The sequence below is a fragment of the Glycine soja genome, chromosome 13 (assembly GCF_004193775.1).
Source record: "Glycine soja cultivar W05 chromosome 13, ASM419377v2, whole genome shotgun sequence".
Lineage (NCBI taxonomy): Eukaryota > Viridiplantae > Streptophyta > Magnoliopsida > Fabales > Fabaceae > Glycine > Glycine soja.
In genome coordinates, this window is record NC_041014.1 from 23,855,393 (window position 1) to 23,868,905 (window position 13,513).

At 32.9% G+C, this 13,513-nt stretch overlaps 2 protein-coding genes across 5 annotated transcripts; both read left to right on the forward strand.

The window, feature by feature from the left end:
- Positions 1 to 2,672: 2,672 nt before the first annotated feature.
- Positions 2,673 to 9,459, forward strand: LOC114382566 (TBC1 domain family member 15-like). Of its 4 annotated transcripts, none has more exons than XM_028342078.1 (12): positions 2,674 to 2,998; positions 3,184 to 3,411; positions 3,665 to 3,760; positions 4,860 to 4,963; positions 5,745 to 5,923; positions 6,570 to 6,692; positions 6,783 to 6,871; positions 7,527 to 7,632; positions 8,013 to 8,110; positions 8,262 to 8,516; positions 8,603 to 8,686; positions 8,994 to 9,459. In XM_028342078.1, exons 2-12 carry the CDS (start codon positions 3,319 to 3,321, stop codon positions 9,006 to 9,008), a joined length of 1,242 nt encoding a protein of 413 aa, XP_028197879.1. In that variant the 5' UTR covers positions 2,674 to 2,998; positions 3,184 to 3,318; the 3' UTR covers positions 9,009 to 9,459. The 4 variants fall into 4 exon arrangements, with proteins under 4 accessions (XP_028197880.1, XP_028197879.1, XP_028197878.1 ...); XM_028342077.1 differs by having other exon boundaries at positions 3,235 to 3,411; XM_028342076.1 differs by having other exon boundaries at positions 2,674 to 3,411.
- Positions 9,460 to 11,468: 2,009 nt separating this feature from the next.
- Positions 11,469 to 13,249, forward strand: LOC114381980 (piriformospora indica-insensitive protein 2-like). Its single transcript, XM_028341210.1, has one exon. The coding sequence runs from the start codon at positions 11,673 to 11,675 to the stop codon at positions 13,032 to 13,034; it is 1,362 nt and encodes a 453-aa protein (XP_028197011.1). The 5' UTR covers positions 11,469 to 11,672; the 3' UTR covers positions 13,035 to 13,249.
- Positions 13,250 to 13,513: the final 264 nt, after the last annotated feature.

The following is a 13,513-nucleotide window of genomic DNA, read 5'->3' on the forward strand; positions in this document are numbered from 1 at the left end:
TGTGAATTTGGAATTTCAAAAAATAGTGATGAGAAAAACAAGTTATATTAACACACTCTTTATAATTAGTTAAACTATATTGAAAACTAAAAAATCATGAGTAAGACTCATTAAATAAGTGAGGCCTATAAAATTTTTATAATTTTTAATAAATTTTAACCAATAATAAAGAGTATGTTGAAAATAATGTGTTGTTAGCAAAGTGGCATCTGCAATGCAAAGCAAACCAAAATTACACAGGAGTTCAAGAAACAATCAGTGCAAATAAATATGACTGTAAGATGATGTTTGATTTTAGTAAAGTTTAAATTGGCATAAATGTAGAATCATTGTTCGAGTGTTTCTACAGGCTGTGGACTTTAATTATACTATATAATTTATGTGAACATTGAAATGATGTCATATGCCATAGTTGATGCCTTGGATGATGATGAAATTGAAATGGAGACTGAAGAGCTAACAAAGCAGGTACTAACACCTTTAATTTCATTTTTGTTTTAAATTTTTTATGTGCTCAAGTTAATTTGTGTTTTTTTTTTTTTTTTGCTCTGGCTGGAGTTAATTATCAGCTACTTCCAAAAGGGAAAATAAAAAACAAAGAAAAATACTGACAATAATTTTTCTAACACACTCTTAGTAAAAAGAAATGGTGTAGAAGGTAGTTTATGGACTCCAGTGTCAATTTTTTTTTTTGTTGCTTTCAGTGAAAGTTTGAAAAACAGATATTATCATTTTTACCTTCTCAATCTCAGCGGTCTTGACCATAGTCTGTGGAAACTTCACAATCTCTTTTATAGTAACACGGTCCAATCTAAATGAAAACTAGTATATTTAAAATTTAAAATATTAGCTAAATTACATTTTTGGTATTTTATGTTTTAGAAGCTCCACTTCAATCCTTTATTATTTTAAAGTGAGTTAAAATGGGCATTTTGAATTAATGATTTTATTTATTTATTTTGGGACGTGATTTCAAATTATTTTTTTGATTAATTTGAGATGTAAAAATTGTTTCATTAATTTCACTTACATATAAACTATAAAACTCTACTAATGTATAACATGATGAAAATTATGTGAAAATTAGATTTCATGAACAACTAAAAAAAAGTTAATATTAGATTTTTTTTAATTTTTCGATTATCGTCGAATTCACTTTTCATGTGATTTTTATTATGGTGAGATTGTTTGATGATTAATATTAGGTACAACTAAAAAGTTAAAAAAAATCCATCAAAAAGATAATTCATCAAAATATGTATGATTTTGAATATCAAATAACTTTTTTTAAGTTGTAAAAAATTTCAATTGAATACTATCAAATTTCATTGTCCTCTAAAAAAATTTTGATAGTCTTGATTGAATACCATTAAATTTTTTTATCGTGTAAAAATCTTGATTAAATACTACAAGATTTTTTTATATAAAAAAATGTCTCTTATTGAATATACCCCTAAACATCTTTATCTTTAAAAAAAGATGATGTCTAAGGTGGTGAACCTTGGTAGGTAATTCATGGTGGTGAAAGAAATATGAACGGTTAGATTGTGCATTTTATTAATTGAGGGTCAGGATGCGTTATGTGAAACTTCATTGGTCTTTTTTTTTTTAATAATGACTTTTTAAATATGATGAGTGTATTTGACAAAACTACCCTTTAACTTGGTTGTAGTTGTCTTCCTTCCTTCTTCTATGTACTCTCCCTCTCGGAGTCTCCCAAGGCACCTCTACCACTCTCCGACAACCATTGTCGTCGCTAGTGATCTCTCTGACACCAACGAAGTAGGCCCCACATCCTTCAAGATTCGTTGGAGACTATCGCATCACCACCAAGATCTGTCACTACCACCCCATAACTATTTTAAAAAAGAACACCATTCAAAACCATGGTGATTGATGGTGACATCAATGATGGGAGGCTTGCACAGGGAGTGCTTCAACTCCTTCCTTGATGACCCATTTTTCCTCAATCTCATCATTGTTGTTTTTTTTTTTTTTTTTACTTTTCTTCTTTAGCTTTCAGTTGTAGCTTTTTGTTTTTAAATCTAAGCTTTATTTTTGAAATTCGAATTTCTCAAATTTGATTCAAGGCTTGGTAACCATCGTTGGAATCTTATTGTTGAAGGTTATTTTAGTCATTGTAATACTTAATTAAAATTTAACTAATCGATAAAAAAAAATACATTAAAAATCGACAATTACAAATTTATATTTCCTTTATCATCATGAACTACTTATCAGGGTTTACCACCCTTAGCATCGTCTTAAAAAAAATCAATAATATTAATAACTTCGAATTTAAAAATTTAATATAAAAAACCTTGTTAATATGCTCAACCTGAATTAGTGAAAGTCTTTTTATATATAAAAAAAAAATTAGTGAAAATCTTTTTTAAAAAAGTACTCAAGAAACATTCTTTTCCCCTTTAGTGAAGTTGGTTAAAGGGCCATGAAAATTTGAACATAATAACGCAAGCACAATTTTTTGTTTTTTTTATAAAGCAAACACAATCTTTGTTGGGTGGAACAGAAATGATCCAAATATACCCTTGGTATTAAATGAATTTGTGCCAACCAAGGTTAAAAATATAATGTCCAATTCCAAATAACCGTTAAGAAAATGAGAATAGAACATGCACACATACACACATTATATATATATATAGTCTTCTGCATCTGATCTCTTCCCGTTCTTCCTCGTCAACGATCATTGTTCATTCGACAAATTATCCTATTCAACACTCATTGCCTTTCCATCTATCTCTCTCTCCTTCCTTTCCTGCGACACAACATTTCTTTCTCCTTTCTTTCAAAATTTCTTTTAATTCCATCTTTCGCCAATTCATACCCCCAACGTTCACCTCTTCAAACCATAAAAAATCACTTACCAAATCGTCAAGGTGCTTCCTTTTCCTCACCTCTGATTTCATAGTTGCCTCAGAAACATTTCCGCAACTGGGTTTTTCACGAGCTCTATAACGTGCCGAATCAGATTAAGGTCATGTTTTTCTTATTGTCGGTATTACCAAACAACGATTTAATACGTGTCTTTTGTGTTTTTTTTCTTCTTTTGTTTTTTCCCGACAATTTGGCAACTTTAAGGAAGCTAACTTAGTTGTAATCATCGAAACATGCCGTTGCCAGTGAAATTGACCCTTTTGTTTTTTCTTTCCATCATTGCAGAAAAAATTAATTTTTGTTTTGTTTGATGGGTTGAGTTTCTTCAAATAGCAGATATTGTTGGTGTGATGAGTCTCAACTCTCTAGTAAGGAGCTTGTTGGATTGAAGAGCTTGTTGGGGTTAGTAGATGGTTGGTTATGAAGAGTTCTGGAACTACTGAGTTGAATACCTTTTACCCCATTAAACCAGAATGTCAAGCAGATGTTCCAGCCACTCGTTTTAAACCAAGGGTGAGCTTTTGCTTCTCACCACTTCAATTGCTTTCTTATCACACTTCTTATTGCTTGGCCATTTTATTTTCATCACTAATGTTCACCAATTCAATTAACCCTATTTGGAATGATTGTAAACTTGTATCTACCCTCTTTGAATGTGATAAGAAACTTATGCATACATAAAGTTTTTTAGGAATATTATGTTATTATATATAAAAGGGAAAAATAAAACCTTGTGATTTACACACTGCATTTTCTGTTTCCGCAGGCTGGCAAAACTCTAAGTCAAAGAAGATGGCAGGCATCATTCTCCCAAGATGGTCACTTGGATATTGCAAAAGTGCTAAGACGAATACAGCGAGGGGTAACCTTTATTACTTACTTGAACGCTGCTTATAATTACATTCTAAATCTATCAGTAACGATTAATGAGTAATAATGATCTTTCTTTTGGGTTCCGGTATGTTTTCGGATTTGCAAACACTCTTAGAACTCGTGTCCAACTACATGGTGATCCTTTCCTTATAGCTTCTAGACTGTAGCAATATCATGTAAACTTTTTATTAGGAATGCTGCAAAAGTATAAAACCATCAATATGTCTAAACTCAATAGTTTAAATGTTTCAGAGAGTTAGTTTATGGCATGGTATTAGTGTTGTTGCAGTAGGCCAATATCACACATGGCAAACAGAAATAGCTTGAGATGTATGACTTCGTACAGTCCTCAAGGGCTTATCCATTTGGTGTGTAAGTCCCTCAAGATTTAATAAGCTCATCCCGACTACTTTTGAAGCTATGAACTAGTATGAATTTTTATTTGAACCTAAGGAACTCAGAAGAAGGGAAAGTTTAAAATAAAATAAAACAGTTTTAGATAAGATTTTTGAAATTTTCAAAACTACCCTTGGCCACCAAGTGATATAATCAAATAAGGTTTATCTGGTTTATTCCATTATCATGTGCACTCATGTGCATTCCTCTTACTAATTTGTTTTTGAGCTCAAAATACATGGTGATTTATAAAGTCTTGAAAACATCTAAAATCAAGCAATGTGGGACTTTAACCTATTGAAATATTCAACCACAAATACAACAACTAGAAGCTCTATGACTAATTGTCTATACTTCAATCCTTGTTGCCACCATTCTTTTAAGTTTTAACTAGACCAAAGCAGAAATGTTACCAAAGTATAAAATCATTCATGTGTTTTTACCTATGAGCATAAGCTTTTTGGAGAGTTGGTTGATGACACTTCCCCACCCCCTCCTTTCACATGCCCTAAAGACACTTCCTCTATAAAAGAGGCAACATAAGATTGTGATTTGTGATAAGTGATAACCATTTCATGTGCTTTATATTTTTCTTCCAATGTACATCAAAAAAGTTAAATTTATTATCATATTATTGTTCACGTTATGTTCCTTCTGATTTGTGCCTATACTTATTTCTATAAATTATTTAGGGTGTCCATCCTTCAATCAAGGGGGAAGTGTGGGAGTTCTTGCTAGGTTGCTATGATCCTAACAGTACACTTGAAGAACGGAATGAGCTCAAGCAACGCAGGAGGTATATTTTCATTTAAATGTTTTTTGTCAAATCTGTAAAATCAGATTTACAGAATTAAAGGAACATTAGCAATACTCCTCAAATTTCTGTGGTCTTCCTAGTTAAGGTATTTGTTCATTAGCAATGTAATTGGTGCGGTTCTAAGATGATTGATGTTATTGGTGAATTTCTTCACTTTGTCTTGTTTAAACTGTGAAGAGGGGCCAAGTTATCAGTTTTATAGTAGCTAGCATATTTTGGGAGTTAAAAAAAATAAAATAAGGGGGCTGTATTTAGAAGTCATCCATCAATTCCACCATACTCCAGTTGCCACTTCATGCAGTGATTTCCTTCTGGTTGCTGCCGTGCTGCCACTACCTGGGCTTCCCATCACTTGTTTTCATTTATAACCACTGTTCCTGCCACTGTCTGTGATCATTGCCATTACAGCACTGCTGTATAATTTCTGGACAAATATTCAGATTATATTATTCTAATAAAAATTGTGAGACCAAAATTGTTACCTCTTGAATGCCATACTTCCTATTAATTTTTAGCCTGGTGCCTCATAACAACAAGACTATTTTTGTTTGCTTTATCTCCCAAAGAATCTAGACTATAGTAACTTGAGACTGGGTGACTTCTTACATTTCCTCCTATATTCTTGTTTAGTTTTTTTCTAAAGTGCTATTGGTGTTTCTAATTTTACAGGGTGTAAATCCTAATTCTTTTCCTTTTTCCCCCCTCTCTGTATTGATAGAAATAAACAAAAAATAAAATCTTCAATAAATTTATTATACAGGGGGCAGTATGATATGTGGAAAGCTGAATGTCAAAAGATGGTCCCAGTCATTGGTAGTGGAAAATTTATTACAACACCCCTCATTGATGATGAAGGCCAGCCAATAGATCCTTCTTTGGTAGGCGTCCAGACTTCAGATAAGAAAGTTGTGCAGTGGATGCAGTTATTACATCAGATTGGTATGTATATGCTTCTGCATAAATACTAGATGCTTTTTCCATTCTGTTAGGTTGTAGTTTTATTCAACAAGTTTTGCTTCTTGGGCTTCACTGAACCGAAAAGCTAGTGCCATAAATTTTGTACTTCTTACAGATTGACATAGAAGCAGGGTTGCGTTCTTTTGTGGGTGCAAGGTCATGATTTTATCAGCACTTTTCACTCAATTGATTAGCAAGTAAATTTTCTCTGAATAGAAGACAAATATTCTAAACATATATCAAAGAAATTTAAGAATTTCTTTTAAAGGAATGGATTTAATGTTTAATGGCAAACCATCCTTGCTTACATACCATATAGTTTATACTTCCATAAATGTAGCTAATTAACAAATTTTAAAAGTCATTAAAACAGAATAGCAACCTGAAAGTTTAGTATAGCATAAGTCAAATTAAGGCAGAATGCCTTGCACCTGATTTGTGATGGCATATGTTCCATGGTGTTCACTGAACAAGGTCGTTATGCTGTTATTTTCCCTTTTTTGTTTGTAGTTTATTAATAGTGTTATTTTTCCCTTAAAACAATATTTGCTTGTGGTTTACTAATAATTAATTTGTTTTAACAATCATCCAAAGTGGCAATTGATTACTTGATTATTTTGCATTGTAGGTCTGGATGTTCATCGAACAGATCGAGCACTTGACTTTTATGAGACTGAAGCTAATCAAGCAAAACTCTTCCATGTTCTAGCAGTTTATGCTTGGTTGGACAATGATATTGGTTATGTACAAGGTATACTGTTATGTCTCTCAATTTTTACATGTTGAACTGAAAGAGCTTCGAGAAGTTTGAGACATTCTTAAGAGGTTGATTTCTTTGTAGGAATGAATGATATTTGCTCTCCTTTGATTATTCTTGTTGAGAATGAAGCTGATTGCTACTGGTGCTTTGACCGTGCAATGCGAAGGATGGTAAGCCAGACATAATGCAACAACAAACTCGCCTAAAAACTTGGTTGGATAATTGATATTGAGAAACTACAATCTAGTGGCCTTGAAATTTTTTGTTAGAAAACATGCTTAGTTGTCCATCAGACTGATATTTCTTTTCTTGCTTTGAGCTACATTTGTGCACACCAATATTTACTAGTGTTATTCTCACAACCTATTTGGTACTTTTACTTATAGTTTTTTAGTTGACACTAGAAAAGACATGGGTAGGAATTTCTCTAACTTTTTTCCAGTTCTGTTTGATTTATATTACATGTTTTCCACACTTAATGAAATATTGCTGCACAAATAAATGTATGACTAAGTCCTGGAGCACAGACTCACTCTACTGTTGGGATTGAAACTGATTTCTCAAGAAAAAGTAGTGTCTTATTTCTTATTTTCTTAGTATGGTACCCGGTCCTTTCTCAAGTGTGGAAAATTGACAGACTACAGTCGAACATATAACTGTAGCTAGTTCAAATAAAGAAGTACTTATGATTCACTTCAATAACCTTTAGGCCTATTCTTTCTGTTGCTGTTAATTTTGTTTTCATTTAATGACTAAAAAGTTTGTGATCTCAATAAATTATTTTTTTCTGGTGTATTTACATTCCTGCTTTTGTTTCCACAATAGAGAGAGAACTTCAGGAGCAGTGCAAGTTCAATGGGGGTCCAATCTCAGCTGGCTACACTCTCACAGATAATGAAAACAGTTGATCCAAAGCTTCATCATCACCTTGGTACGTAAAACCTGTTTGGGAAGCTTCTAATATGCTGTGAGTAGTAGTTTCATATTTCAGATTCTTCTATCTTTATAATTTGAACCAGAATCAACGTCCAATGCGTCCAAGATTTTTCAGTTTAAGATGGTGGATGTTTGTGCAAACATTTCTTTCTTTGACAATCATATTCTGAGATTGCTTGATAACATAAAATTGTATAAGTATCTGCTCAATTGCTAATTTGCTATTAAAATTCATTATCTATAGTAGTTAACGGAACCTACCATTGAGGGAGACATTGCATGATAGCTTGCCTCTGCATACAGAAGCATTCTTCTATATCAATGTGAAAGAACCAAGAAAGCAACCCTTTCAACTCATCACTTTTTATTTTGCAGAGGATTTAGATGGAGGAGAATATCTCTTTGCATTTCGCATGCTTATGGTTCTTTTCCGAAGAGAATTTTCTTTTGCAGATACTTTGTATCTTTGGGAGGTAAGGATGATTCCTACGATGATATAATTTCTAAGAAATGCGTATTAAAAAGTTGATGAGCTACTGTTTTCTGATTCTTCAACATTTTTTGATGAGATAGAGTATTTCTCATTAATAGCTCATTTTAAGACATAATATAGATTGTTTCCAGTTGATGTGGGCCATGGAATACAACCCATACATCTTCACCAAATATGAGGATCCAGATCGTGCAAAAACAAAAGGCCCATCACCTGCAACAAATAACAAACATTTGAAGCAATACGGAAAATTCGAGAGAAAAAATGTGAAGACTGGGCATACTGAGGAAAATAGTGCACTGTCTGTTTTTCTTGTTGCAAGTGTTCTTGAGATTAAGAATAGGCGGATTTTAAACGAGGCCAAGGGTGTGGACGATGTTGTCAAGGTATCTCCCTTTCTTTCTTATGCCCCCCTTATGGATACATATATGCTTTTGCATGTTTCTCATGTGATCTCTCTCTCTTTCTTCAGATCTTGGGCGACATAACCTCAAATCTTGATGCTAAGAAAGCACTTAATGAAGCACTGAAAATTCAGAAAAAATACCTAAGCAAGGTAAGTTCCATTCTCTGTCTTCCCTGGCTGGCTGTGTTTAGGAAAATCAGCTCTTATAGAAAACACATGATGCATTAGACTATGCATGTCCTAGTAATGTTGATTTTGAAACTTAAATTATCAATTTTTTTTCTCTATTCTTTTTGCCTGTTTTTGTTGTAAGTAGTCCATTACTGGGAAATGACTCATACATTACTATTTAATCTGCTACTACCCTTCTTTCTATTTTCACCTCAAACAAGTAAACTTCTTGAGATCACTTTCATTTTATCATGTGAATTTTGGTATTGGCTGTTTGTTCATGCAGGCCAAGAAGGCATGACAAAGACAACAATAGATTTTCTGTAACTATATGATGGCAGATGGCAGCCGTGGTTGCATGATCTTCTGAGGTTTCAGTTGCTCTTGACAGATCATTGTTTTCTTTCTTTCTTTCTTTTTAGTCTTAGTGATGGCAAGCAGTCCCCTGCTCTTCCTGTGTTAATCATTTGAAAATCAAATTATAATCTTATACTTAGGAAAAAAATACTTCATTATTGATGTCTGGATATCCAGAGAACCAGAATACTTCATTTTGTGGGATTCTTTGTTGGGGGGATTTCATGTTGTAGAAATATTTTATAGGTAAGGAAGATCTTTTCTTCCTCAATGAGGGGACATTTATGCTATCAAATCAAAACTGATAAAATTGTAACGTATATATTTTTAACCGAAGTACAGTTAAAAATTCAGAGTGATATATAGTACATACACAATTCCACATTTTTCTTAAACTCTGACAATTACAACTGAGAAGTTATGCAAAACGAAGAATTGGATGTTTATGTATATTTTTGTTTGGTATATATTCCCATTGGTTTGTTGAAAAAGTGAATTAGTAATAATTTTTTGGTTGTATAATGCTAGCAATGAGGTTTCCACTTAGGATTTCATGTAAATTATCTAAAGTTTTTTATTATTAGGCCAAATTTAAAAGATGAAATAAAACTAAGTTTTGAAAAACATTTTATTAGAATTAATTGAAAAAGGATCGTATTTTATTAATTTAATCATCAATGGTTCATATAAGTATGTTTTTATTGACGTTTCTATTACAATAATTTTGAAATAATTTCTGTTGTTGGTAATTTTGTTATTAAAAATACTTCTATTATTTATTTATTATGTATCTTAAAATTATATTGTTTAAATATCAATAATATAATTGTAATATAAATATAAATCTACAAAAAAATTAAAGTAACTAACACTTCTACAAATCGAATCGTTTATTACGCAAGCGCAAATAGGACTTTACCATTCTCATGATCATATCATATCCACTATTTTATTCCTTACTGGATTGAGATCTTCTGCATTTATGTTATTAACTGCACCAATCCCAGCCCTTTATAAAATTTGTTTTTATATTAAACTGAAACATGAAATATCCTTTCGAAAATTAATCATCATTAGATTTAAAAGTGCACCATATGCAGTTCAATTATGAATTGCAGAGGATACAATGATAGGAAGAACCTTAGCAGGAATTTTAAAGCATGACTTATGTAGAGATCTTTTCTGGACCTCAATAGGGTCTAGTATATGTAGGACAAAAGGAATCATCAATTGCATAATAATTAATTTACATTACATATATCTGAATAAAAGAAAATGATCTCATAAATCGAACGCGGTTGCAAACTTACAGCTGTTCTTTTCAGCCCGTGATTTTCTGCCTATCTTGCACATCTCAACTTTAAAACATTTATTAAAATGCATAGAAAATAGTTAAATTTGACCATAAAAATGTAAAGGGCTAATAAATTGATCGATAAAAAATTTAAATAATTTTTAAATATGTAAAAAATATGATAAATTAGTCTTATATATAATTTAATGATAAATTGATCCATAAATATTATATAATTGATCCTCAAAAAATATAATTTATTTATTAATCCTTGAACATTATAATTTAATGATAAAATTATTCCACAAATTTAACGATATGATTAATCTGTTTCTTTTTGCATATTTAGATATCAAATTTATATTTTTCATTTTTTAAGAATCAATTTGTCATTCCATCATACTTTTAGAGACAAATTTGATTATTTATCCTAAAATGTATATAAAAGAAGTCTACGAATGAAATGCTTTAATTACACTATGATAACTAGTTAAGGACTCTAATCATAATAAAAATCCTATCAACATGATATTTAATTTATCCTAAAATGTATATAAAAAAAAGTCTACCAATGAAATGCTTTAATTACACTATGGTAACTAATTAAAGATTCTAATCTTAATAAAAATCCAATCAACATGATATTTAATCATGTAACATACTATATATGATGAGTAAGGACATGTTTGATTTGACATTAGAGAAATAATTATGAGTGTAAAATTGATTTTCGATAAATTTTTACATATTTAATTTTATGTCAGAAATAAATTTAAAATTAATTCAGGATTCAAAAGTGATTATCAATTAAAATAATTTTAAGTAATTTTTACATTAAATTTAATATTTCATACTAAATTTTAATCTAACTTAATTTTATAATAAAACATTCAAATATAAAACAAATGAGTTTTCTAGAGTCTCATCCAAACTAATTCAAGAAAGACTACGTACAAGGATGATAAAATGCGAAAGAAGTGAGTGGCAGTGAGGGGGAGGGCAAAAGTGGAATATGGTCACGTGAGGGGTGTGTAGGTAGACGGCGCGTTAGACGTCGCTTTCTAGAAGACGACAGAACAAGTCGGCGAGTGCGGCGCGCTACTGTCGCGTGTTTTGTTAGCAGGTTTTGTTGTCTCACACATCCATCATCATCTCTTGTCCTTTTCCCTCTGCACCCTTCGTTAGTTATTTTTGGCATCTCTTATGCACCCTTCCTTCCACCTTTTATAAACTTGTCTCCGCGTTGCCATCACCATTTCACACTTCATATAATACTCCACCAAACTATACCCTCCTCACTCCATTCCAACAAATATGGGTCTTGTCTTATGGACGATGATGTTTTCTTTTGTCGTGACAAGCACCTTTTTTTCACTCTCCCACCAGCAACCACCTTTGGATTCCTCCGAACAAGAATCTCTCTACGAGGTTCTTCACTCTCTCAACCCCTCTGTTCCCTGGCGCACTCTCTTCCCCGACGATCTCTGTCTCTCTGCTCCGCACGGCGTCGTTTGCGACTTCCCAACTCAACAAAATGAAACGCCTCACATCGTTGAACTCAGCTTCGGCTACGTTTCCGACGAAACCCCCAACCCACCTTGTTCCCCTAACGCCACACTCAACCCTCTAATCTTCACCTCTTTCCCTTATCTCAGCAAACTCTTCTTCTACAATTGCTTCAACCAATCCCTTCCTTTTCCTCTCTCTCTCCCTTCTTCACTTGAGGAACTTGTTTTCATTAACAACCCTTCTTTCTTTTCACCTCTCGATGCCTTTCTTCAGAACCTCACTTCTCTCCGGAGACTCATTTTGATCGGAAACGCTTTTCACGGTGAGATTCCGTTTTACATTGGTGGGTTTCTTAACCTGGAAGAGGTTACTTTATCCAGAAACAATCTTAGTGGTGAAATCCCCTCTAGTTTGGGGTTGCTGAGGAATCTCAAGGTTCTTGATCTCAGTGGGAACAAGTTCGAACAATGTCTCCCTCACTCGCTTGGTAATCTCTCCCACCTTTTGAAGCTTGACTTGAGCTTCAATGGGTTTAGTTGCAGAATCCCTGAGAGTCTAAGAGGGTTGCAAAGTTTGCATTTTTTGGATTTAAGCTTCAACCGATTCGGTAATTTTGGGGTGCCTTTATTCTTGAGGGAGATTCCCACGTTGAAGGAAGTGTACCTGAGTGGGAATTTTCTCTCTGGGGTGATTCCGGAAATATGGGAAAATCTTGGGGGTGTTGAAAAATTAGGTTTTTCAGAAATGGGTCTGGTAGGGAACATCCCTGCTTCAATGGGGGTTCATTTGAAAAAACTTACTTATCTTGGGCTTGACAACAATAAACTCGATGGGCCTGTGCCTTATGGGCTTTTGGAGTATGCTAGTGAGATCAATTTGGAGAACAACAAATTGAGTGGGAGAGTGGAATTCTCAACAACCAAAGTAGGACAAAAGGTGAAGCTTGCAGGGAACACAGGACTGTGTGTGGACAACAACAAAGTTGGTTGTAAGAGGAGGAGTGGTGATGGTGTCTTGGGTCAACAACTGAAGGCCTGCAAGAAAACTGATGTTGTTCCTGATGATGCTGTCGTTTTCAGTGGGGCTTCTTCTCTGCTGCGTTTTGATTCTCTCGCTGGGGTGTTGTTTGTCTTCACGGGATTTCGTTGGTTTGGTTATTACGTGTAGAGAGAATAGGTTTTTGTCTTTTAGACTGATGGGGAAAGTGTGTTCTTTTTGACCAGTAAAACAACAACAGAGAGAGAGAGAGAGAGACATGTTTATTCTGACTAGGAAAAGGTCTTTTTTAATTAACAAGTGTAAACTGTAAAGTGCTTAGAGAATGTTAAGGGGAAACTGTTAATTACATTATTCAAAGTTAAATATATGTTAGTATTTATTTAGTTCGTCATTTTAACTTCTTGCTGGATATTTATTTTACTTGTTAAACCGTTGTAGGGTCTGTTAATTAACATTTGGTCCATTACAGTTTTAATATAATTCACTATATTTCATTCCTATTTCTGAGGTGTTATATAGATCTCTTATGAGAGGAAATCAATAATCAAGAAGAAATTTTTTTAAAAAAAATTGTGAGTCTCAAGCCTCTTTTTTTATATTTTGATTCATATATTTCTTTTTAATTTTTTATTATTATTTTATCTTCT